Here is a 26,870-nt window from a genome sequence, read left to right as displayed (position 1 = left end):
ACACTGCCTAAAAGCATCAAATAAGCGAATGTTCATGTTAACAAAGCTCGAAAATGGGGTAAAATGATAATCAGCTTGCAAGTTGTTGGTGGTGTTACTGGTTTAAAGTTGTGTTCATTACTACTATAGATAAATCTTGTATGTATATGTAAACTTTCACATCTAGAAATTGCTTTACACCACTTATTTTTTTAAATGTTCTTTAAAATGGCACTTTCAACTTTTGATTTAGTAGTAGTTGCTTTTGCTTTCCGACATTGTTGTAATTGTTTTTCGCAACTACTGCTCTACTATTTAAACCCATATGTATATTTAAGTTTTTAGTATTATTTGGCATTGTACATATGTACTGATGTGCATGTGTATGTAAGTACATGATGTATCGCTGCGGCTTTCCAATGATTTACTATGTCAAATTCATTATAATTTACAGCCCGGAATTTAGGCTGTCGGCAACTTTATTTTGTAGACAAAACTTACACACATACATATAAATATGAATGAATGCAAAATTAATACTAAAAACTAAGTGCATACATATAACTTTTAATATGGATAATTTGAACAAAAGAGAAAGAGGTTTTCATTAAATTCATACATTAATAATTAGAAAAAAAAACACAAGAATAAACGTACCGAAGCTATAATACCCTTCACTTGTGCTTTTTTTTATAGCATAAAATAGTAAATTGTATTGCAGCTATATGCTATTGTCGTCTAATCTGAACTATAAACGCGGATATTGTAACTTTATATGGAACAGTTATTTAAGCCAAATTTCGTGAGGATATCTTGCCATATAAAAAAGTTTGCATGGCAGCTACGATGTAAACTTTAAGATCGGACAAAGTACTGTAGCTTCGTATACTAATCTGTGACAAATTTCGGGACGATATCTTGTCAAATAAAAATGTTTATGATACGAGTACTTGAATTTGATCGATCAGTTTGTATGTCAGCTATACTCTACAGCGGTTCAATATTGGATAAAAAAAGAGCGTGTGCAACATTTTAGATCGATTTCTCTAAAACAGAATGACTAGTTGGCGTATATACCATAGACAAATGGCTAAATCGATCTAGAGTCTAAAAAAATTTCCTACATTGTTACATGTTTACCTGAAGAGTAACCATTTCAAAATTGTTTTTAAATTTTATATTCAAAATTATAGCTGGAAAAATTATTTAAGAAGAATTCTTTCATATCATAAACAATAAATTCGTCAACAAAGGAAATGAAAATCAGATAAAAATGCAAATAAGTTATTTTAAGGTGGAAAAGTTGTACTCAGTAGGATAAGGTGTGACATTAAAATTTTCAAAATTTAGATATGTAATCAGTTTATACCGCAAAGTAATACATAATCGCAACTTGCTAAAATTTTTCCGAATCTTTACTCTTGAGAGCTCTTTTAACTTGTTAAGTAATTTTATACATCCTGCTTACTATGCTCTATTACTATTATTCAACAGAAGCATGGTCCGATTTTATTACAATTTTTAACGAAAGAGTTTTCAGTAGACATTTAACGTGCCAAATTACCTGTGAGGAAAACGTTTCGTACTCTCATCAGGTACCTGACACCTTGTGACAATTTGCCAACTATAAATTTGAGTACTGTATAGGTTCCATGCAGGTACGTTGCTGAACCACACTCACACAGACGCTCATATAAATTTTGCCTTACTGACTTTTTGCTATCCACGCTGACAGTATAAATAGTTTGCACGCCCTAAAATACGCCGCAAACCCGAAAGGCTTAAATCGCTTTGGATATATCCGCAAAAATCAATGTGTACGCCTACAACGGCGCCGCCCAAAAATTAGTTAAACCGATTAGCGAACAAAAATCAAAAGGCAAACAAGTTAAAACAAAATAAAACAGCGCAAAGCAATAGGCGAATAAAGTCAAGTCAAAATTGCAATGCCATGCGAACAGTTTCAGCCGCGTTAACGCCTGCTGTATACAGGTGAAAACACAACGCCTCCAACATATGTATTTTACCTAAATACAGTTACTATTTTAATACGAATATTGCTTAGCAGTGACTTACCGGTATGCGTTCGCTTGTGTATCTTGAGGTTCTCGCTGCGTGCAAACACTTTGCCGCAACCGGGATGCGGGCAGGCAAACGGTTTTTCACCCGTGTGCACGCGTATATGATTGACCAACTTGTATTTGGCTTTAAAGGGGCGACCGTTGCGCGAACAACCGATCCAGTAGCAAGCATGCGTTGTGCACTCGGGTCCGCCGACATGCTCCACCGTTAGATGTGTGACAATATCGTGCATGGTGTGAAAGATCTTATTGCATGTCTTGCGTCCATTCGGACCGCCCGGTTGATCCGGATCGACCCAAAGGCATTGCATCTCTTGCTTAATCGCAGACGCTGCCGACGGCTGGTGACGCATGTAGCGTAGAAAAGCGCCCGCACCAGCTGGATGCATGGACATGGCGGGATGTTGATGATGATGTACCGACGGAAAATTTGTATGATGTTGTGCGTGATGTGCATACGGATGCGCATAGTCGGCCATGCCCATGCGCATCTGATGTTGATGATGATGCGCGGCCGCAGCATGATGATGTGCCGCCGCATGGAACGGGTGATTGCCAAAGGATGTGGTCAAATCGGGATGCTGGGCATGTGTGGCGGGAAATGAGGGGAATAGCATTGAGTCGGCCGTTGCAGCGGTGGTGCCGGCACTTTGGCCAACCAGTTGCGTTGTTGCCGCACCGGACATGTAATCGTTGTCTGTGCGGCGGCCAAGTAGAAAATCGCGCGGTGATGAATATGCCGAACCGAGTTGTGTATTGAAGTGGCTGTAGCCGCTGTTCTGATAGGCGGCAGCGCTGGCGGCAGATGCGCTTACGGGCGAGGACATGTCGCTGACGCTGGTGCCCAGCGACATAGCTGAGGACATCAAACCGCTGGTATCCAATTGTTGTGCCTGTTGTTGTTGTTGTTGTGATTGTTGCTGTTGCGCTTGTTGTTGCTGCTGCTGTTGCACTTGCTGTTGTTGTTGCTGTTGTTGTTGCTGTGCGTGTTGTTGTTGTGCGCTGCCACCCAATAAATCCGTTTGATTGGTCGGTGTAGTCGGTGACATACGCAGCCCATAGGAAGCCAGATGATGCTGGGAGGGCGTGGGGTCGATGAAAGCGTTCATCATCATTTTGAAGGCGGCTTAAAAAGTATTGAAAGTAAAACGCGAAAGTTCAGTTTGTAAATGCGTCACTGCTTTTGGACGCTTTGTGTAGAGTAAAGATGTAAGAAAACGTGTGCTACTCAAACAGTTGTGGATTCGTGTAAGCCAGTACGCTGAGCTTCTTTATGTTTAGTTTATTTAATATTTGCCAATTTCAACATTCAAACACTTTTGTTCAAGCATATATTATGATATACAAATACACCTTAAACATCAGAATGACTGTTTTTAATTTAATTAAATTTGTTTTTGTATATTTTATAATTTTTTTTTTTAAACCGTAAATTTTGTTCACATTTTTCCTCTTCACTAAAAAATCACTGCGTTCGTTTACCGTCGCATTTTTGTTGTTTTCTATAATATCGAATATACAACTTTTCACATTGATTTCTTAATATTTCAGTATTGTATAATAATTTTCGTAATATATTTCAAAACAAATTCTCACTTTATTAAAATAACTAAATAATACACCCGTCCGCGACACCGTCATAAACAGCGCTCCGTATTACCAGCCGCTGATCCGTCTATTAGCTGTGCGCACGAATAATTTCTAAATGCGTTTGCGTTCGTTTCCGTTAGTGATCTGTACAATTGGGAATTGCCTATGCCACTGCTTACAGTTGCTAGCATGCGGCCGACCGTACCTTTCCGAGTGGTATCGTGTCGTGTGTGTTGTCGTCGTGGTCGACGCTGTGCGAATGCGGGGTGCACAGTGGTTGGTTTGACTCCTTCGGCATACGTGCATGCGCTGGCTATCAAGCAGGCACACACACACACAGTTGGTGTACATTAAACGAACAACAAAAGCAACAAAAACATAAAACAAGAACAATACTGCACGCCTAGTACTACGCCTATGTTTGTTTGTATGCTATCGAAGACCGACGGCTCAGACTGGCTGGTGGCTGTCTGCCTGTTGAGAAGTGACTCAAGCGTAATTGTAGTGGTGCCCTGCATGTGTGCAACAGCAAGAGCTCGCATGCCACATGCCGTGGCTTTTGTTGCACGCACGCAGTCAAAAGCAGCGCCCAAAATGTATGAGGTGAATATAGACGATATGAGAAGGCAATTGGTAGTAAGACGCATCAGCTCGAATAAAATGGTAATGGTGTGAATAGCACAGCTAGCTGTGAGTGTGGTGTGTAAGCAGGCTAATAAGGTGAATTTGAAAAGTGGAAAGACTGGTTTCTTAGCCTTGCGTATATAAACGGTAGAGGAAAAGAGCTAGCATGTAACTCAAAATGGCCGTTATGGCATGTAAAACTCACAAGCTAAAAAGAGAGCAAGCAGCGCTTTGCAAAATTCCAAAGAGCACATTCGCACACATGAGTGCATGTGAAATAACCGATTTTATAATTTCGTACAACAACAATTTCGAACTAAGCATGGCAGCATTCGTGTGTGTAACTGTACAAGCATAATTCTGCAATTCTCTCTCGCATTCACACTCAGAGCGGACGCTTTGGAGCTGCAAACAACAATGGTGGTTAACAAAAGCAGAAAAATAAATGGTGAAACGTCCGCCCACTAATCGCAAGGGCTTTAAGCTTAACTGCTGGTTCACCAAAAATTCACATGAAAAAGCTTGTAGCAGGCGTGGGCGTGCGCACGCTACAAATTGTTCTTTTTTTTTAACCACCTTCCTTTGATTTCTTTAGCTAACGGCTTAAGCGGCCCGTGCACCCAGTAGCTGCATGCGTGGGCGTGTTTACGCATGTCAGCAGCAAGCAAATGCCCATTCGGTGCAAGCTCTTGGCGTTCAGCGCCCTGCGTCTCATTTGTAACGTTGCAGCAACAATTAGCAATGCGCTGATTGGTCAATGCTGCAACATGCTTATGAATATGGAGTCAGCTTTGCAAAGCGTTGCTATGCGTTCGTGTGACTAATATTTTTGTAAAGCTACAAATAATATGTCATAACAGTGTGGTGATATATGAAAACAAGCATTCAAAACAGAACAAAAGAAAAAAATGAATGCACACTTATACATTTCCCCATCCATAAAGCTTAGCTATAGTGCACAGTATGAAAACCATCATCAACTATAATCAAGTTTCTTTGTTGTACTAATTCACACACATACTTACATAAATATGTATGTATGTACACTTATAAAAAATAACTAATGCATTACAATTTCCACATGCGTGTTATTGCGCTCTGTCACCCGTGCTGCCCCGCAACCAATCGCCTCAAGCTCACAAAAGTAGCGTTCGTTCGTCCACTGACTGGCCTTGATTAATTGCATACAATTTTCATTTTGGCATTTTGTGGTAATTTTTCATTCTAATTTTTACACTCACTTCGTTCACTTATAATTATTTATTTACGCTGTTGGTCTAATTTTTCTTCTTCACAGCTATATTCATTATGTACTTTCCACATTTTCATTTATATCTATATATTATATCTACAAGTATGCATGTAACAAACGATATTTATATGTATGTAGGTATATATATGCTAGTGACCGTATAGCTGTTTATATGCCTTGCTGTTTTTGTTACATAAGATTAATTAAGTGCAAAATATTTAATTATTCAACCAAAACATTTGACAACCTGGCGATGGTGCGCATATACTCTTTACAACTGGAAATGCTATTATGTTTGCATTCAAATGGCGGCATTGCTAAGGGCTTATTTATCGAGCATGTTATTGCCACTGTGTTGCAATCATTATTTTTGAATCAACACCCCAGCATACTCTCTATATGTACATATGTAATAAAATAGTGCTCCAAAAAAAGGAATATTATAACTTTTTTTTTTAATTTTGTAAAATTATTTATATTTTAATTTAATTTCTTTAAAATAAATTTGTCGAACAGAGACTGCCTTTGGTAAAACACATTTTGTAGAACTAAACTATTTCATAAACTCTTTGTAAAAAGTATAAAATCTTTTTTGAAAATAATATTTTTTTAAGAAAATGGTCAATTATTTGTAATTTGAACCAATAACACTATACGACAAAAACAACTTTTTTCTGTGTATTGGACCAAACTATTATGCATTAAAATAGCGCAACAACAGAAACAACAACAATATTGCAATATATTTATTTTTTAATTTTGTTAAACTATTTATAACTTTATTAGAAAAAAAAAAGAAAAAAAAAAAATTATTTATTTAAATTTGTTTTAAATAACTTTATCTAAAATACCTTTTTTAGGAACTAATTATTACGTGAACTCATAGTAAAAAAAATTAAACACTTTTAAGAAAATAATCTATTACTTGTAACTTGAGTCAATAATGCCAATGGCTATATGGCAAAAAATACTTTTTTTCTGGTTACTGGACCAAACCATTTTTTCGAGAGATTCAGTAAGTAAAAAAGTAATTTCGACGTTTTTCGAAGTTAGCTTCCGCAATCGAAATATTTGTCTTCGCAGCTCCAAATCAGGTTTATCGAAAAATTATATTATATTATTAAATATAATATTGTACGTAATTAATAAAAAATTAAAAATATGCACAAAATCTACTTTTCCCGCTTTTTTCAATGGAGTATATCATTTTTTGGTCAAATTTACCATATTTTCCAGATACTACGTCCATATATGGGATCAAAGTATTTTTTTTTCTATTTTAAAAATGCTAATACAAATTTTATCGTATTGGTTATTTTTTTTTTTGTATTGGCTTGACCGAAACTCGAAAATAAGGACAAAACATGGATGATATTCACGATTTTAATTTTTTTGGGAACTTGTATACTATAAATTATAACAATATTTTACTAGAACTTAATAATATTTTATTTGGAATTCACTAATTTACTTGGGACTCAATCACTCACAAATTTCGCCATTTTATAAAAAAAATATGTTATACTTTACCGTAGAACCTGACTTTATTCTAGATTATTAATTTTTAATTGGTTTTAGATTGTTTGGAGGTTTGTAATCGTGTGTATGGTCACGTGCCAATTTTTTGAGACCCCCACATCATCAGCTGCTAATATTTGAAATTCTTAACTTTTTTTTTAATTTTTGACTCTTTTTCTGTATTTTTGTAATGTTAATAAATAATTAGTAAAAAATTTTATAGTAAAAATATTAATTGCCTTTTTTACGACACTTCAAAAATTTCGTGAAATTCATGCCTCTAGACTAGATTACCACTCTATTATATCGTTAAAAAAACTGGTCGAATTACAACTGACTGGTATAATCAAGAACATTAAGAAGAATTTATAACAGCTTAATAAGAAACGGCTAGGACCACTTATCGCCTGAAATAAAATGCGATAAAACAATAAACATTCTCACACAACATATAAGTGCATTTATATTTCTAACCTAAAGTATTTTATTACTACGAAAATTTTCCATTTTCCTTTACAAAGTAACAGAATTTTCGCACTGTCCATTACACTGGCGCTGGGATTGGCCGAGGCCCAAATAGCCTTCACGATTCGACAATTGCCATTCGCCATTATTTTAGCTGTCATTGCAGCCATTGCGGCCGCTATTGCTAATGCAATTGTGGTTGTTGTTATTTTGTCTCTTGTTATTCAACAATCAATATTGCTGTCTGCCAGCAACGGGCAACGGTATCAAAGCTGTTTACTGTTTTCCACGCTGTTTGTGTTTAATGCCGACTTGCAGCTACCAACTGTTCGCCACTATTTTCACTTCATTTCTCATCCGACTACTCGTTGCTTTGCGCACATCGACAGTTTCCGCCCAACTTGTTAAATCTACATTGTGCGTTTACGTGGCGAAAAAGCTTAAAAAAAAAACCAACAAAAACATTCAATACCATTTGTGGAAATTAGTCAGTGTCCGTCCAAACGGTTGGATGCCAACTGCAAGTTGCCCATTTTGACTTCTGCACTGTTGTTCATATACATCTGTATGTAGGTACACACATATGTACATATGTATGTTTGTATTTAATTTACTAGCTGCATAGCCCATTTGAGAACCATTCATTCCTCGTGCAATAAGTTTAGAGAACTCACATGCACACACACACATAAAAACACATGCGTGAAGTCTTTCGCGATTTTAGAGTGCTGCCATATTGCTTTTATCAGAGCTCGCTGTCAATGTGTTGACAGTTTCGAAAGCATTTGCACGTGTGCTCGTATGTGTTACCTGTGTTTGCTGTAATGTTTTTACTGTCCGTTCAGACTCCACCGCTAATGATTGCCAACTGGATTCTATTATGGCCGCATGATTTGTTTGTTTTCAAACGTATTGGCGGCTGTCAATGGACTTCAATCGGCCGTCAGACAATTCAATCGCATGAAGTTTTATGACTTGATTTGAAAATTCCTTTCTTACAAATGGAATTTAATTGCGAAACTCTTAAACAGTTAAAAATGTTAGCCTTTGATTAGAAATGCCGCCATCCAGTGTGCCATAGAAACATATAAATACCCGTATTATATGTAATTGTGTGCCTGATTTGATACTTACAATGTATCTGTCTATAAATAAGTAAGCACAAAATGTATGTGCGTAACTGTGAAAATACTTAAAAATTGAATTGAAAAAAAATTTTTTTGGACAATCGATAACTTACTATACTTTATTCGATATAACAGTGATTTTATTAATCGATTTCATTACAAAATGTTAACTTTGGTTGCACCGAAGCTATAATACACTTCACAAATACAAAAGATTTCTTGTAAGAGCTTGATTCTGATCATTCAAGTTGTATGGCAGCTTTATGCTACGATTATCCGATCTGAACAATTTCTTCGGAGATTGCATTATTGGCTTAAATAATAATCCGTTCGTGAAGATATCTCGTCAAATGAAAAAGTTTTCCATATAAGCATTTGCTTCTGAACGTTCAATTTGTATAGCAGCTATATGCTATAGTGGTCCGATATCGAGATTTCCGACAAATGAGCAGCTTCTTGAGGAGAAAAGAACGTGTGCAAAATATGAGATCGATATCGCAGATACGAAACGACTAATTGTCGTATATACAGGCATTGCTAGATCGATTCAGCTCATCGCGCAGCTCATTTAGATATATATTTTATAGGGTCTCCGGTATTTCCTTCCGCGTGTTACAAACATCGTGGCAAATTTAATATACCCTGTTCAATCGATAAAAGTTAGATATTATGTAAGATCAATAAAAAACGCTGTATTTTAGAAAATGATTGTACATAAGTAGTCACACTTAAACTATGAACAGGCTTCTTGTACTTTCCAATGAGGCTCAAATTAACATAATTCTAAATCTATAATAATACATTCTTTATTTATGACTTTATTGACTGAAAATATTTACCAAAAATAATTTTGAGAAATGTTGCGGACACTTTTGGTCGGATATAGATCTGCACTCATTCCGGTTATGCTGACCTGGATATTGTTGGAACATTATCTGTCATTGGCTGAGCAGTTGATTATACTAACTCTTCCAATTTATCATTCTGTTTTGCATTCATAGTATGTATGACCGAAGATTCAGGTGAAATTCACTGACTACCTTACTAAAATGATTACCTCTACTCATTGTTACGCAGAAGATGCTATTTAAGCCTGAAAGATAGAGCTGCAGTAGTCAATGGGATGGAAAAATTCTTGAGTATAAAAGTGGTAACAGAAGAGCTCTGCTCCTGTATCCGCGTCCTATTTTGCAGTCGTAACTTTCAATAGTCGTATAATCGATACATTTTCCTCTACTGTGTAGAAAATGCAATATTTCCATCCGTTCAGTAGTCGGCAGTTCCGCAAGTAAGGCTATCTTATCACGGAGGCTGCTAAGTATCTGTAAGCTCTGTACAAAACTGAGCTATTTATGAAGCCCTAGCCAGTACACGGATCGTCGTTCTGATTTCTTGCGAGTTGCGATAGACCATTTCCGTTAGTATGAGAGTCTTTTAGTCAATTTCTGGACCCTTGTGGGTTCCAATAAAGAGCAGCTCAGCAAACCTCATCAGTATTTTTGAGTAGTATATGCTATTGCCAGCCAAATCATCTACGTTTGAGTGTTAGCTCTATAGTTAGTTCGTTGGTTTTTTCCAGTAGATCAGGATAGGAGCTGATAAGAGGCCACCAGCTCCTTAAGATTATTCGTAAACACGAGTTTGTAAAATACTGCAGTATTCGTATCAATGCTTTTGTTATGGACCAGAATACCAAACCGTATAAGAATACTGTTTTCACGTTAAAGTTAAAATTCAAATATTTTACTAACATAAGAACTTTGGCTATGAATAACGCATTGAAAACGAACCTTTTCGCATTAAAAATTTTTAAAGACAAATTATTTTAATTAATATTAAATAACGAAAAATCTGGCGGCTTCAAACAAAAAAAAAAAAAAAACAAAACACTAATTGAAACTACAATCAAGCTTCGCTACAATTCCCGCTTCTACAAAGAAAATCCCGTGGCCCTATGGCTAAGTGTCTGCCACAACAAATAACAGCAACTAAAGACAACGCATAACAGCATGTATATATAGAATTGATCATGCCAAAAAATGAATCAATGGCACAGAATGAGTTTGTGCCTTGTTGCCAACAGCAACAGAAGCAACAACAAGGTGAAAAAATGCAAAATATGTGAATAAAGAAAGGGCCAGCAGCTAAATAATGCTAGATGGACTTTTTGGCGGATTTAAATGCAACCTTAAAATCACCTTACCATTAGTTGGCTAGTCATTGCCTTGTAAATTGTAATATTATTTGTGGCCGGACCGTTTGGCCTGCGTATTTACCTATTATATATGTAAGTACCATATATAGCCTAAAGCAAGAAAGAAACGCAAGCGCGCAGCTAAGCGCATGCAACAAGAACAAACAACCGAATGCCACAGCAGCAATCGCATCAACGGCAGCTGCAGTAGTCATTCAGCGAATGGCCAGCAGGCGTTCTTTGACATTTTTATAAGTCAAACTTGCAACTTCATTGAGGCTACGCATGCAAACGCTCAGTGCCTTACACAGAACACGCTGCCTCTGGCGACTAAATATGTATGTATGCACATATGCGATGTTGCACATTTGAAAAACATTTTGTTGCCGCGCGTTCGCGATTTTGGCTTATTGGTGTTAGCGGTCAACAACTCAATCTCAATGCGATTTAAACACATTGCAAATACGAGTGATCATAAACAAACGCTCAGTGTCTGACTGTGGAATACAGCTTATTAAGTGCTGTTAATTTACATATTTACACAGTTAGGCGCGTTTATGTGTATGCATGTCTGCACATTTAACGATGCGATTAACAGGGTTTTTTACGACAACTTACGGTTATCGGCGATCGACGCGCTGGCGGATGCGGATATGAGTTCAAGTTTGAGTTTGGGAGAAAGCCTGCTTGTTTTGCGGCATTTTTATGATGCTCATCCTGCATGGCAGCAGCGTTGTAACTCATAAGCTGCGTAGAGCCGAGCGAAATCGATCGTTTGTTGAATATTAAACACGTTAATAAAAGTCGCCTAAAAGTGTTTCAACATGTGTGCTGATCATACTCACACACAGATAAATGGCTACTTTATTGTTTACAATGTGTAGCGCAATGGCGTTGATAATGCAACGATAATTATGACGGAGTCAAAACATAAACAAAGGAGCGCTTTATATTTTATTAGTAGATGACAAATGCAGACAGCAGATACAGAGCATATCAACCAAAAATGGTTTTAGACTAATTTCCGAGACGAAAACCAAAATACATATTACTTAGTCTTGTCTTAAGCTCTTTTACTTGTTCAGGCCGTTATAAAAATGAAACTTTATTACATTTTTTAATAAAGTAAAATTTATTAAATAATGCATATATTAAGTGAGTGATGTACAGCATTAACATTTTATTCTTAGTGGTCATATTTTGCTTTCACAAAAGCCCTAAAATGATTCGGCTTATGATCAATAGCAACACGCTTCTTTCACAGTCCTTAACAGTTTCTATTGGTATTAATGACGCTGCTCGCATCAAAGTATTTTTGAGACTCTCCAATCTTCTGTGGGATATTCGACAGGTCATGTGCTGCAACTCTGACCACAAACTGTAGTCCGATGAACGCAAGTCTGGACTTCAAGACGACCAATCATCTGCAGCGTGGTTCTTGCCTTGTGTGCTGGAGCAGAATCTTACTGGCAGATCCAATGAACTCCATCGAAGAGAGTATTTCCTAATTCTCCTAAACAACCGGCTGGTGAACTTTGACTGAAGTAAAATCTTCTATATTAATTGCAAAGTTTGCGAAAAATATATTGTTCTTTGCGGATTGTCGTAGGCGAATACACGAAACAAAGGAATATTAAGCTGAGGTGTTAGATAAAAACCTAGACATTCTTGAGAGAAGGTTTTAACTTCCGCATACAAGATTTTTAAACGTTGTGCAACGAAATAATTTGGATCCAGTGATAATAGAAAAAATTAAGACGACTCCATTACATTGACCTCGTATAGCCTATATACTTACTTATGTATAATTGTAGAAGAGTATAGTGCGTTCCATTTATCGTAGAAAGTTATTTTTGTCTTAAGGAAAAAAGGGATTCATAATAACAAAGACTTTTAAATAATTAAAGAAATCCGTGCATTGAATTGCGTGCGTGATAACTACACGGTGAGACAAAATACAAAAATTTCGAAATTCGATTTAAAAATTGTTGCATATATAGGTGTAAATAAAGCGTACCGCTACAAATGAGGGTTAAATGATTATGCTTTGTTTTAATATATAAAAGATTAAACATTTTATTCAAACTTTTTATTATTCTAAAACTACATATTTGATAAAGATTTTGTGAAATTTTCAAAGGAAAATATTCAAAAATGGCTATTACGACGTCATTTCCGACAATCTCTCGGAAAAGAGGTGTCTCCGCGTTGACAGCTTGTCTTATCATCTGAAGGAAAAAAAAATTTTATGAAAATTATATTTTCGGCAGACGTTTTTATAAAATGCAAATTTTGGTGAAAAACTTTTCAAGGCTGTAACTCCGAAACTATTACTTCCATCAACTTGAGCATTTAGGACAATATTTTAGAAATGTTATGGAATTAAATAAGATCATTAAAAATCGATTTTTGAAGTTTTTTTTTATAAAATATACTTCGCAAGTTAAATGAGTAACGTCTGACAAAACTCGCTTTACATCTGGTCTAACGGGTACAAAATTTTTTTTTTTTAATTTAAATTTATTGGAGGTATAAAGAATTTGGTACAATTATAAAACATAGATTATTATGTATTAGTTGTAAGAAACATATACATACATATATATACTAAGTGCTTATAAATATTCGCACATACTCGTATACGCTTATAGGTGTTCGTATAGCACTAACTAACATTATGCTAATTTTTTTCACCTTCATATATTTTTGATAAAATATAGTTTTATTAATTAAACAGAAAATTGCTAAACTAACAATTAATGTGTTCGTGAAATTTCTAAATATCTATATCATTTAATTTTAATTTGCTTATAGTTTTGTAATTTATTTCGTACTACCAAATATCATCCTTTTAATTAGTGCAAAGGAAAAACTTAAATAGCTGCATAAATCAATAGAAAATTCTCAATTGAATTTTTCGTAAATAAATGAGGCACTCTAGTCAGGAAAAAAACCGCATTTCTTTTCAATTTATTTTGTATAAAGTTGAATAAATAAATCGGTCAGGTGCTAAGCAGCGCACGCAGCGGGTGTCACGCACAGCAAACGAGCATTTGAATTTTGGACGCAACGCATGCACATAACAAACATGCAAACAAACATACAATTGGAGGTGCAACAAAGAGGAAAATAATATAAAGAATTAATAGAGAGAAAGACAGAAATCAACATGAGTAAGAATATACATATGAATACATGTATAAACATATGTGGAGGGGCATGAGAATGAGATTGACTTATGCTGGGAGGCAACACAGCATATAAGAAACAAAGAAAACACAAAATGTTATGTAATGTGAAAAATATGCATAATTAAAAAAATATACACAAATTGTTAGATATATACATATATGTATACATATGTACATATACATATATTAGAATATTGATTTCTTCTTTTTCCAATTATTTGTGGAGCTCTTGGCTTCGCTCAAGTGCCAAAACCTGCAACTAAATTAACCAAATGGCAAGCACAATGAACAAACAAACACGTGTCACTCGCGCACACGCACCTATGCACACACATAACCATATGCATTTACATACACGCACAAATGCATTCAACGCTATTGTTACACCCGCCAGACCCGTTGGCGCACAGTGCCAACACTTGTTACCCAGCGAGTACTTGTAAATCTCCGGCACTTAAGCAAGCTAAACAAATCCGCCCACATTGCAGCCCGACAATCAAATGCCAATTCACATGTAGTGACCGACGATTGCGTCATTCCCGACGATCGGCCGTGTCGATGCGCATCGGAAATGTTATTCTTTGTAAATCAATCCGTTTGGCTTATCACTAGCACCGATTTGCGGCCGCTCACGCTCACCTAGCCAACGGACAGACAGACGTCCGTCCATCCAACGAGAGACCGCCTGTTGTTGCATTTCATGTCATCATCTTTTGTCAGCATCTCAGGTCTTGCCAATCTGCGGCGCATTGAACAATTTCACTTAACATGTACACATACCTATAAATTATATTATATCTAAATTATATACACGTTGTATATACGAGTACATACATATATATTGATCTATTTTCAGCATTTAAGATTCTAGCATTAAAAAGAAAGTAGCTTAGACAAACGCACATACGAAGTGTGACACGAGCGCTCGGAGTAGCACTTGCCACACGCTGCGTGGGTAAGGACACCTAGCCAGGAGATTGTTCGATTCGATTCCTTTGGGAGGTCACCAATTGTTCGGTATTTTTGCTTAGTTTATTTGATTTTTTATTTATTTATTTAGTTGGCCTTAAGTGCTCGTTCGTCCCGCTGGTTTTAAACGAAATTTATCTGTATTTAAGCATTTTTGTCGATTTTCTTTTCCGCTTATTCAGTATAAGTGCCAATTTGTTTGTGTATCCATAGTTTTAGTGAGTGTTTGTACCTTTAACAAGGACATGCAATTGTTTACGTATTTGCTGTTTAGGTCGGTTGTCACCGTCGCATCGTTTGGAAAACATGTGTGGCCATTTGCTGTTAATTAAGTTTTCAACTTTTTTATATATTGTACATAAATGAAAACACGGATGTTCCTTGCAAAATAATAACTGTAATCGATTTGGTAAAGCCTTGATGAGTGTCGAATAGAACAAACAACTCGTATAAATCTAATAAACCGTAGGTTATACAACTTTATTGAGATATTTACATAATTTCTTCAACTTGAATGCAATTAGATAAATTTGTGGTTAGTATTGTTTGACAAGAGAGCAGATCTCAAACACCGCTAGCAGAAACTGCTGAATCGAATGTATCTTCAAGATATGATGATAAAAACAGTGAACAAGAGTGGATGGTAGATGTTGGACAATTCCTCCCGTGTCCGGAGTTCTCAGGTGAGGCCCGATGTTCTGCAACAATTTTTAGTCTGGTAACTTGGTTTGAAAAAATTTACTATTTTTCGAAAGTATTATATATTGAGCATACACTGTAAAAATCAACTGTTATAATTTAGAACGAAAATCGAAATATTGACGAAATTATAGTCTCAATAAATTTGTAATAGGCTTAACGCGCTATGTCAATTTGTAAGCGTCTTATGATCTCTAATATAAGAGTTGTAGATACCACAACGGACCGGTGTTCTAAGCTGTCCAAGTGAGATCCCTGTTAGAATCGACCTTTTAACCTAACCGCTCGAACTGCTCCTCGGCTTCTCATTACACATATAACATGTAAAACATATAAGAGTATTTAAGTAATGCTAAAATGCACAGTTTTTAATGTTTCACATCTCTAGTAATAGTTCGCTGACAAGTTCTTAACTGTTATAATCGCTTGTATCTCCATCGCTATTCGATTTTGCCATTCTAAATGAGTTATACCAGTTTTTGTTCGATTCATTACTCTGCAAGGCATGACGAGTCGAAGACAATATTTTTTATATAAAAAATAAATAAGTTTTAACTTCCAGTTGCTTTTCTCCAATTTGTTCAATAATCTACATATCTGTCAACTGTTATAAATGCACTAGCAAACTAACTATGCTCTCATCAGCTGTACTTATTGCTCTCCGTCGAATGAAGGAATCCAAAAAATTAACTTTGCTCGCACCTTTAAGGACATCACGCCCTCAAGCAAACAAACAAACTCATTTCGCAGGAATTTATAAACCAATGGGCCATAAATCACCAGACTTCAGCCTATAACAAAATTAGCGTAGCAAATGTGAATTGTTTTCGAACGCTTCTCGGTAGGCCGGCCCGTGGCTAAGCAGAGTCAATTTCTCGCCCATTGATACAAACAGTATATTTGCTTACCGCTTGACTTTGACGTGCAGGTATGTTACTACGTATGTATATGTAAATATGTATGTGAGTGTCAGGTAATTGACGAAGTGTGTTTCTTTAGAGAGTGATGTTGCAAACCAACAGGAACTGATGCTCTACGCTTCGAGTAGAGCTGTTATTTTAGTGAAAACGCATACCATACACAATTTGTAAAATATGGCATGGAACGCTGTGTGTCCTTGCGTTCTGAAACATACATACCTAATAATAGCATTTACATGACCTTGTGATATTCCTACCAATACTACTTTATTGGATAGTTTTTGTGTGTATGTAGCATGTTGGCATGACTGTTTATATATGACAGCGGTTTTTGTTGTTGTTGCATTTTTCGCAATATATATAATACATATATCGTTTACTCACAACCATTGCTGTTGTAAATTAGATACGCAAAATAGTGTTGTCTTTGCGTTGCAAAAAAAATATTAACAAAATCCCCTGGGTCAAGCAAAAATGTAATTGACGTCTTCTATTGTGTCATCCGCGGCGAAATTAACTTGTAGTCAGCCTGTGGCGAAAAATTTGATTAGCGGTGCGAAAGTCGAGGTTATAAAAAATTCGCAAATATATACATATATAATAATTAGCTGGGTTTGCAACCACCCGAATACTCTTCGTTAGTTGTTTTCGAAATACCTGCTTTTCACTATATTTTTTATTACAAGGCTAAAAGGAGGCCAAAAACGCGTTATGAGTTGCTACTTTTTATGGTAAATATTTCTCGGATTGTTGAGACCAAATTTTTAACAATTTCACTCCTCAATTTGCTTCAGGTATGCTCACGCTTCCGATAATAAATTCACTAGACTATTTCTTCCAGTCAGTGTAGAAGAATTATTTATATACATATACCCTTGCGTACACTATAGAAGCCATACGACACAGTTACATACGAGTACAGTTTATAGTTCTTTCCAATAAACAATTTCTGAGAAAACTGCCATAAGAAACCACCTAGCAAGTCGGATTTTGCTTCCGTTCTCAAAAGAAAATAATTGGGATATTTCCTTTTGGATTATTTTTTTACTCGTCATTTATAAATTTTTTTTTCACCATATCTACTATACAAAATTTAACTCAGAGATTCTTTCAGGGTTTTGACCAGTCTAGAGTCCTCAATTAAGACCTAACATTTGACATCTTATTCTGGAAGTAAAAAAAAAGAAATTGAAATTTTCCATTAAGGATTTTTTAAACATATATTTGAGTGTATAAAAGGTTTTTGCATTGCCGTTTTGACACAAAATGGCGGCTACTGGACCAATGTTTGGAATCATGATTGAAGTTTCACATCAATTTTTCACAAAGTGGCGGACAAAAAAACAAGAAAGTTGTTTATACCATAAAACAAGAAAAAATGCTAACTTCGATTGCTCCGAAACTATTATAGGTCTAAGAAACGCAAAACATTCCATGTAAGAACTTGATTTTGAGTGGTCCGTTTTTAGGCTATAGGCTCTAATGGTTCGATCTGAATAATTTCTTCGAAAATTGCAACGCTGCTAAGGACAATAATTCGTGTTAAATTTCGTAAATATATCTCGTCAAACCAAAAAGTTTTAGAAGGACATGATTTTGATCGTTCAGTTGGTGCGCTACCTATATGCTATAGTGGTCTGTTATCGGTGAATCCTAAAAAGAAGCAGCTTCTTAGGGAGAAATTTCAGATCGATATCTTAAAACTTGAGGGACTAGTTCACGTGTATACAGATAGAAGAACGGAAGGACGAACATGATCTTACAAAATGAACTAAATCGCCTCAGCTCTCCATGCTAATCATTTAAATATGTTATAGGGTTTCCTACGTTTTTATCTGGTTGTCACAAACTTCAAAAAATTAAATAATGTTGCTGGGATGCTACAATTCAAGAGGATAGACGAAATTTGAAAAATGTATTATAAGTTAACTGACTTTAACTGACTCACCAAACGCTTAGAGCGAATGAAATATACTTTTTTTCAAATATTTCTTTCCTTTTTTCTCAAGTTATACCATAAATATATTTTTAAGATTTTCAATTTACTTCACACTATTTCTACATGCCAAAAAATACTCAGCTATTTTGAATCTTACAAATTTTTGCCAACAGAAAAGCATGTCTCAACATGTAAATACAAGTATGTACTTACATTATACTCGTACCTTCATTGCAATATTCTCTTACATTTTTTACCCATAAATTTTGAGTTTATGACTTTTGGTCTAACTTCCTGCGACGGCAATGCCCTTGTCAAGGTCATACAAATTTCTAATTGCTAGTTGTAAAATTTGTCCATCAAAATTTTCAGCATTTTTTTTTTTATTTTCATTGTGTAAAATATTTGTAAATTTATATTTTTTAATTTGTAGAATTTACACTGTGTTTATTTTTATAATAATACTTGCAGTAAATTGCAATTTCGTCACGGTCTTACTTGTGTATGATTCATATGTTTGTATATGTGTGTACATGCCTATGATTCTTTGTTTGTTTACTTGTGTAAAAGAGGTTTTCGAAACAATTTGATTAAATGCTTGACTTTCTCGGAAGGGTTAACACAGTCGCCTTTTTGTTGGTGGCTTACTAACGACCGAATGGGTTATTTCTTGAGCGCCGTTGTATGGCATGTTTACCAGCAAATATGTCACAAATTGACATCGTAAATGACCGAGTAAGTGAACGGTGAAGGACAACAAGAAAATGTTTCAATAAAATGGAAATTTATGTTTTTCACATTAAAAGGTCATAAAAATTTAGGCGTTTTTGATTTGTTTTGAGGTAAAGGATTGTGTTTTATGTTCTAATTTTTACTTATTGCTTCTTTTTTTTTTGGAAAAACAAGCAGATGGTATGTTAGATTGAGGTAAGTTGAAAGATTGTGTGTACGACGAGACATAGCTTAGTAGACACAGCCCAAGGTTGTCATTTAGTCTAGATCAGTTAATATCTGAAATAATTTAAACTGGTTAACAAAATCTTAACTTTTTTGTCACATAAAAAGCCATATTAAACTTTGTGAATGTAAAAAAATTGAAACTTTATGTTTTCTTGTGACATCAAAACATATATTTTCTTAAAAAGCACTACATGTAGAAAAATTATTACTTTATATAGAAAAAATACTTTATTATTTTCGTGAATATTTGGCTCTGGAAGGTCTTTTTTAAGTCTCCAATAGAAATCTGCTAGCATTCCTGCGCTTCATTTACCTTTATAGCGCTTATCCATTAAGGAATTTTCCTGATGGAACTTCTCGCCTTCTTCGTCACTCACAGCACCGAAAAGAAATCCCGATGAGCGTCCAGCATATTTATTTTAGGGTCATTCAACGTTTACAAATTATTTCCAGGCGCGTTTGTTCTGATCATTTACTTTTTCTTCAATTCTCTTCTCCTTTATCTGTTGTCATATTTGAGGACCTAGAAATATTCCCTCTTTAATTTTTGGCACGCTGTGTTTGGGGAATTTCTCTTTAAGACATACAAATCCACTGCTTTTACAAAATCAGGCCAAGCTGGATACTGTGATGATGATACTATTTGAATACAGGGAAGTGTGTTTGGGTTTGATTGCAATGCCTTTTGTTTGAGTCAAACAAAAATAACAATCACTTACATGATCCTTTGGCTCAGTCTAAATCATTGGTATAGCAACTGACATATCACTCGGTTCTTGTTTAGCCAAATCTAATGTAATTGTAGAGCAGAAAATTTCTTACAAAACTATGTGTTTTCCGATTTATAAATATTTAATTCAATTAAGTTATGAAATTCGTATTAAAAACAATGTTGCCTTAAAATAATCAAACTACAACCGTTAATATCATTTTTTAAGCGGTTAGGTTTACGAAAAAATCGTAAAAAGCGCATTCCATTCAATTGCTGCAAAATCCATGAAAGAGATATTTTTTCAAGTAGTTGGAGTTTTTCTATCTGATAATACAACGAAAATAGAAAACTGCAGGGCGGCAGACCTTTAATTTAAAAGCCCATTAAAATTAAAAGCTCATACTTGGAGAGACTAAGAGACTCTACTTTCGTAGAGGTGGCTAAGATCCTATTTTAGAGAGTACCAAGCTAAAAAAAATATTCGTTTTTTTTCGACCCACTCTAATGTACATATGTATTTACATATATTGTTGCGTTTGGCATAAGAAGCTGACAGCAAAAATTTAGCTTTTTATTACTTTTTTCAATATCAAATTCATAGTTTTTTTATGCTGTCCAAATTATTTCTACACGAAAAATTCCCGTCACTATATACATACATATCCTCGTGAAAAAAATTTTAACTGTACAAATTTTCATTAATTTAATATTTTTTTATAACCCGGAAACAACGTTATTCGGAGCAGATTTATCATATTCGCCTAAAAACTTTAGTAGTGGTTACATAAAATGTCTCCCATAAAGGCGTCTGCTCATAATATCATATTTTCCATACTATATTTATACAAAAGATTTTTATCTAGTATCAAGGCGGCTCTTTAGTGCACTACAAAGTTATCTGATATTCTAGAATCTAGAATATTAAAAGAAAAAAATTATTTGAAGCCAATCAGGCAGAGGAAGAAATTATGAGAATTTTATGCTGATTTGAGTGGGACATGTATGTGGATACATATGTACATATACATATAATAAATACAAAAATACAAATTTATTTAATTTTTTTATATTTTTTATGTAGGCATGCGCGGAGTTGCAGAAGAACTATGTCGTCAATAGAGTGAAAAAGATGCTGCAATAAAGAAAATATGATTTGATAAATGTTATGACCAATTAATAATTGTTAACTACGGCAGGCGATAAAAATCTCAAGAGGTACTAATAGAAAAGGAGAATATAAAATGATAAAAAGAGAACGCCAGACAACAGTATATACAACCAAACACAACATTACATTGGCCACATGAAAAGATGAGCTCCAAAAGAAAAAAGGCAACAAAATGATAATAATAGAAAGCGCAGTGGGCAAACACAAAACAAGCTGGGAAAACTGAAAATGTATAAGTATATAGATACGTATATTTACCACTGGATGGCAACTAATTTTTCATTAAATAAAAAGGTAATTGTGTATGAAAGCAAGAATAATTGAAGGAATAAAAACAAGCGTCGAAGTTGGTTGTTTTAAACGAAGATGAACTAAGGGCTGCGCTGACGCGTTGCCGGCACAAAAATATTACCAAACTGACCAATAGCACACACATACATACATACATACATACATATGTACATATAATTATTACAATAAATTGGAGGATGCAGCTATTTTTATCGAAATTTCAGTCGTGCTAGTGACAGTTACGTACTAACTAATAAAATTGTTAGATGTCATGAGATAAATGCATGAACATGCCCACACACCCTCATACATATGTACATACGTATAAACACTGCGATGCATTGTTTAGCGATCGCACATGTAATTTGTAATCAATAAAATATTTTTGAAGAACAAAAGAGTTAGCCGAGTGGTAAAATATATGTGCGTATGTGTAATGAGACAATGTCGCGTAATTTCTGATGGCCGCTTTGTGATAGCGGCATGAAAAGCACTGACACAAGCTGATACCTTTTTTGTCATGTGATATGGGTAACTAATGGCACGTATCTATGTATGTATGTATGTTGGATAGATAGTATAAAAAAGTACATATTTACAGATTTTTAAATAAAAATTAATTTTTTTCTCTAATAGAAAATAATTGAATATCAAAAGTAAATTTAACAAGTTAGAGTCACAAAGCTTTCTAAAAATTAAAAAAATATTAAAAAAAAAATTTTTAAAAACCGATTTTTAGCGTTACTTCAATTTTATATGAAAAACAAAAAAAAATACTTTTTTTTATATAATTCACATAAAGGATATAAAATAATTAGGTACTGAACCAAGTTAAGACCTAAGGATCTTGAGTTAGTATACAATCTCTGTCAACGAACACAACATTGGAAAAGGAACGGGAATCATGATCGCTCAATATCTGTTATTGATCTGTTGAGAGCTTGCTTAATGTTGTGGGCAAAACATCGAGAAGCCAAACTGGTAACTAAACTCCATCTGTCAGATTGGAATCACGCCAAACTTGTCGAATAGTATCAACAAATACAAATATGTATGTGGTCCGTTCCTATGGGAGTCATAACCGAAACTGTCCTGGCTTTTAATACGGCCAAGGACTGTCTTAGAAATACTTCTTGCTGCTACAACAACAACAAGTATATGGCATATGTTCACTCAAAGCAGAGATCAATAATTAGTTTGGTTAAGATTTATATAGAATTTTTCCAGATGTTTTACACAGCATGGGTAATTTGTCGATCTACAGTTATGAAATGTCTGGTTCTGGTTGCTAACATAGAACTATAAAAACTTCAATGCTGGACCACCTCAAGCATAGACCAGAAGTACTTGGGGAAGAGATTACCTTGAAAGGAAGCTTGTTGCCAGTTGAAAGTAGTGCAAGTTTATCGAAAAGTAGTTGATTTTTTTATTTTTTTGTTTAGTGCCAGATACTCAAATACTGGATAGTAAAATTAATGTTATACTAAGTATGATATAAAAATTTTTAGTTTCCCACCGAATGTCTACAGAGGCGAGGAAGATCGGTCAAAAATCGACAGTTAGCATGTATTGAAATAAAAAAAAACTACATTTTTATCAGTTTCAATTGGACATTATACCCATGAAATTAAAAGTATAAACGTTTTTTATGGTTTTCTCATTACAAAGTTACTAAAACCTTTTAAAGCAATACAAAATACGAAAGAAATAGATTTTCACAATGCTCTTAAATAAGGGATCTGTCAAAATTTTGCGAATTTTCTAATTGTGTGTTTTCCCCAAACCACATACGCACATGTGTCTATATGTACATTACCCTGTGATTTCTTGATTTAAGGTTCCGCTTTGCCAACACCTGCTGCAAAACACTTGTCAAGGACATTCGTTGTATAGTGTACGCTTGCGCAGACAATTCGTTACAAGCACGCTTCTTCGCTGAGAAACATTCAAACATCACATACATATATGGTTGTATATGCATATCTAAGCATGTTTGTAAATATGTCGGTGCTTAGAGCATTCAATTAATTTCAGTAATCCTTTGAAGGATTGACGTTCCGACAGGAACACAGTGTAATGAATAGTTATCACTCTCTGTTTGGAAATGGGCGTGAAGTATAACTGTTGTTTGCAATAGAAGAAAATTGGCTTTAAAAGGATTAGAAATCGAAAACAAATTTCGTGTCGGGATTAGTACTTCCGCGAATGTTGTTTACTTTGAGTAAATATTTTCGTATTTTATCATTTAGTAAGATATATACATAAATATGATAAACAACATTTCGAAGTAGTTGTCAACACTTCTCTTTATTTGCATTAAAAAGAAAGTCTTAATGTCGGGCTTTGAGATAAACCTTTTATTAACTACGAACTCCTAATATATTACTATATTTTGAACACTATTCTCCGAAGCCGATACAATTTGACGTTGAAAGTTGCAAGCGATTGGTTCATAATCTCTTTAATTAATGCAGTTTCTGTCAAATTAAGAAAAATGCATTAGTGGTTCGATGGTTAGCACGAAATCGAGAGTCAGGCAAATTTAATTCTGGTATAAGATTTATATATACTCGTATATATAAAGGATATACAGGATTTACATGCGTCTACTTCAACTATCAGCAGCTAGTATTGCATTATATGCATTTCGGACCTCCGTGTAATGGGTAGCCAAGTGTGCAGCATATCAGGGTTGCAAGTAATGGATTAAAAAAAGAATTGCATTAACATTTAAATTAAACTGTTTTTCCCAAGTACGGAATTAAAAAGAAAAAAATAATAATTTTTAGTCCCAACTACGTGATTGGAAAATAAAGAATACAAATTTAAAACTCAAGCATATAATTAAGAATTAAAAATAATAATTTATTTTAGAATTAAATTTTTTCAAATCAAAAAATAATATTTTTTATATATTTTTATATATATATATATATATTTAATAATAGTCACTCAACACAAACGTTCTCTCCTTGCTTGCTTTCTTAGTGAATGTTTCGAAGAGGTCTGACAGTGTTCTACCAGAACTTAAAAATGTTTTTCCGGCATACATTTTAGACTTTGCAAAGTGTACAATTTCCGTCATTCTTTGCTCCTCCATCTCCTTGGACATCCAATAGTAAGAAATTATTATTATATTCATTCATTTCAAGTGCAAATTTTCAATAAAGTTGCAAAATTTTAATTGTTTTTTCACTTTGCATTCACTGGCAGTTCCAACTCTCGTTGGACAATGATTGAAGTTCAAAAAAACATTTAGCTAAATTTTAATGAGTGTGGTTGTAATGAAGACCTCTACCATGTAGGGGTGGCCAAAGAATTCATACAGATCGTATATCGCATCTGGTGCCATAGCTGGGTTACCTATACAAAGGAACAGCACATGCAACTTAGATACCAGTATTGCAACTAGGCACGAGAAATTTACGCTATATATACCTCATTAGATCATTTATGCAAGCCTTGCATAACCATAAATTATATTTCTTCGTTAAAAAAAGTTGCATTTATAATAAATGTGTGTTTAATTGAACCTACCCGAAAAGTAATCAAACTAAATAAATGATGACACATATACAAGTATATGTAAGCTGTAAGACAAGATGACTAAGTGAGCGCCACAAGAATCATTTGAATACGAGCAGCCGATCACTTGTATTTTAATGCAAAGCAACGCCACTGCAACTGAGTATGCCAATAACACAATGAATCAGATGATTGAAGAGCTGAGAATGTGAAATGATGAAGACCCCAAAGCAGTTTGCTAAACCGCCAGCGCCACCACCAACACCAACATCAACGTATGAGCAGCGATGAGTGAGATAAAGATGCAATGCGAGCTCGTAAAGTCGCGCATAGCCGTGAGACTTGCGCGATCAGCGATCAACGAGGATCAGTTTATAACGACAACGCTAAATCAAAAATGGACAGTTTTTGTGATAGTCGTCGTCGCGAATGTCCCGACTGTGGTGATATTATTAATGATTGCCAACGGATTTTCACTCAAGTAGCCAAGTGTGCAGCACCACATACAACCCGGGGATGCTGGCGAATCTGCCACTTGTTGCGGCTACCGATGATGAGATACACTTTTGTGGGAACAGCGGAGCGAGCGGTGACGGCAAGGTATCAGACGTCTATATATATGCAGGCCACAAAGGAGTAAAGGTGACTTCAACGTCAACTTTCAGTTTTACCCTTTTCTTCGCCACATACTCGTATTATAGCGCAGCGGCGATGTCAAGCGCCAGAAAAGACAAATATGAGAAATGATTTCGTTGTGGCGCACAGATTTTTGTGCACCAAATTTTTGATTATTCCACAAAGAACTTGACATATTTTGTTGTATCTTGCTTATAATATGGCGCTTTAATTACTGATGTGGTTGTTGTTGTCAGTTCAGCATATTTATAACTTTTTTTTGTATTTACGAAAATCTTTAAGCGCCATCATTTATTATTCCGACGCGGTTTGTGGCATGTCGTTCTAAATCTTTACTTTCAATACTTTTTTGGCCGTTGCGCCACCTCATTGTCTTCGCACACACACTTCGAACACACACATGTATGTGGTGCTTCTCTGGCTTGTCAATGCGGTTGCGCGCGCGCCGTATTTATACTCGAATTTATGTGATTTTTATGCGTAGACATAATTATGATCGCTCTTAAAAACGATTTTAACGTATCGACGACGACAACGAGGAAAGCAACAACAAATATTACTACCACATTGAGACCAGGCGTTCTTACCGTCTTGTATTCTTAGGCCGCGCTTATACTCTTAGTAAACTTATGGTGTTTTAGCTTAAAACGGCGCTGGCGCTGGCGCTGACGCTGTACATATGTATATATGCATTCCCCTCATGTCCACTTGCACACACAGCGCTTCAGTTCAATTGGCTATGTGGTGAAGCTGTGGCGCGTTCGTTGTCATAAATTATAAAATTTTATGCGTAAATTAATGACATCGTTTGCTTTTAGAATGTTTGTCTTGCAGTTATTGCTCGTTGGTATGTATGTGTATTTGTGTGTGTATGTAATTTTGTATTTTATGTTATGTACCTACATGTATTTAGGCTTTAGTCGTGTAGCCGTTATATTCGATCGTTATTTGTTGCTGTTGTTGTTATCGTTTTTTCTGTGTTGCCCCTTTAATAGTTCTCCACAAATAATTGTTATTATTATTAATGTTG

General features: G+C 35.0%; 1 protein-coding gene across 1 annotated transcript in view; it reads right to left on the bottom strand.

Moving 5' to 3' along the window:
• The window catches only part of opa (odd paired), a 49,970-nt gene extending 46,082 nt beyond the window's left edge, over positions 1-3,888 (bottom strand). The window contains exon 1 of the mRNA XM_036378046.2: positions 2,056-3,888. Coding sequence (XP_036233939.1) covers positions 2,056-3,175 — 1,120 coding nt within the window. The 5' untranslated portion in view covers positions 3,176-3,888. The remainder of the gene's footprint in view (positions 1-2,055) is intronic.
• Positions 3,889-26,870: the final 22,982 nt, after the last annotated feature.

The sequence above is a fragment of the Bactrocera oleae genome, chromosome 2, assembly GCF_042242935.1.
Source record: "Bactrocera oleae isolate idBacOlea1 chromosome 2, idBacOlea1, whole genome shotgun sequence".
Classification (NCBI taxonomy): domain Eukaryota; kingdom Metazoa; phylum Arthropoda; class Insecta; order Diptera; family Tephritidae; genus Bactrocera; species Bactrocera oleae.
Note: the sequence above shows the minus strand (reverse complement) of the source record. Positions and strands in the feature narration are given on the sequence as shown.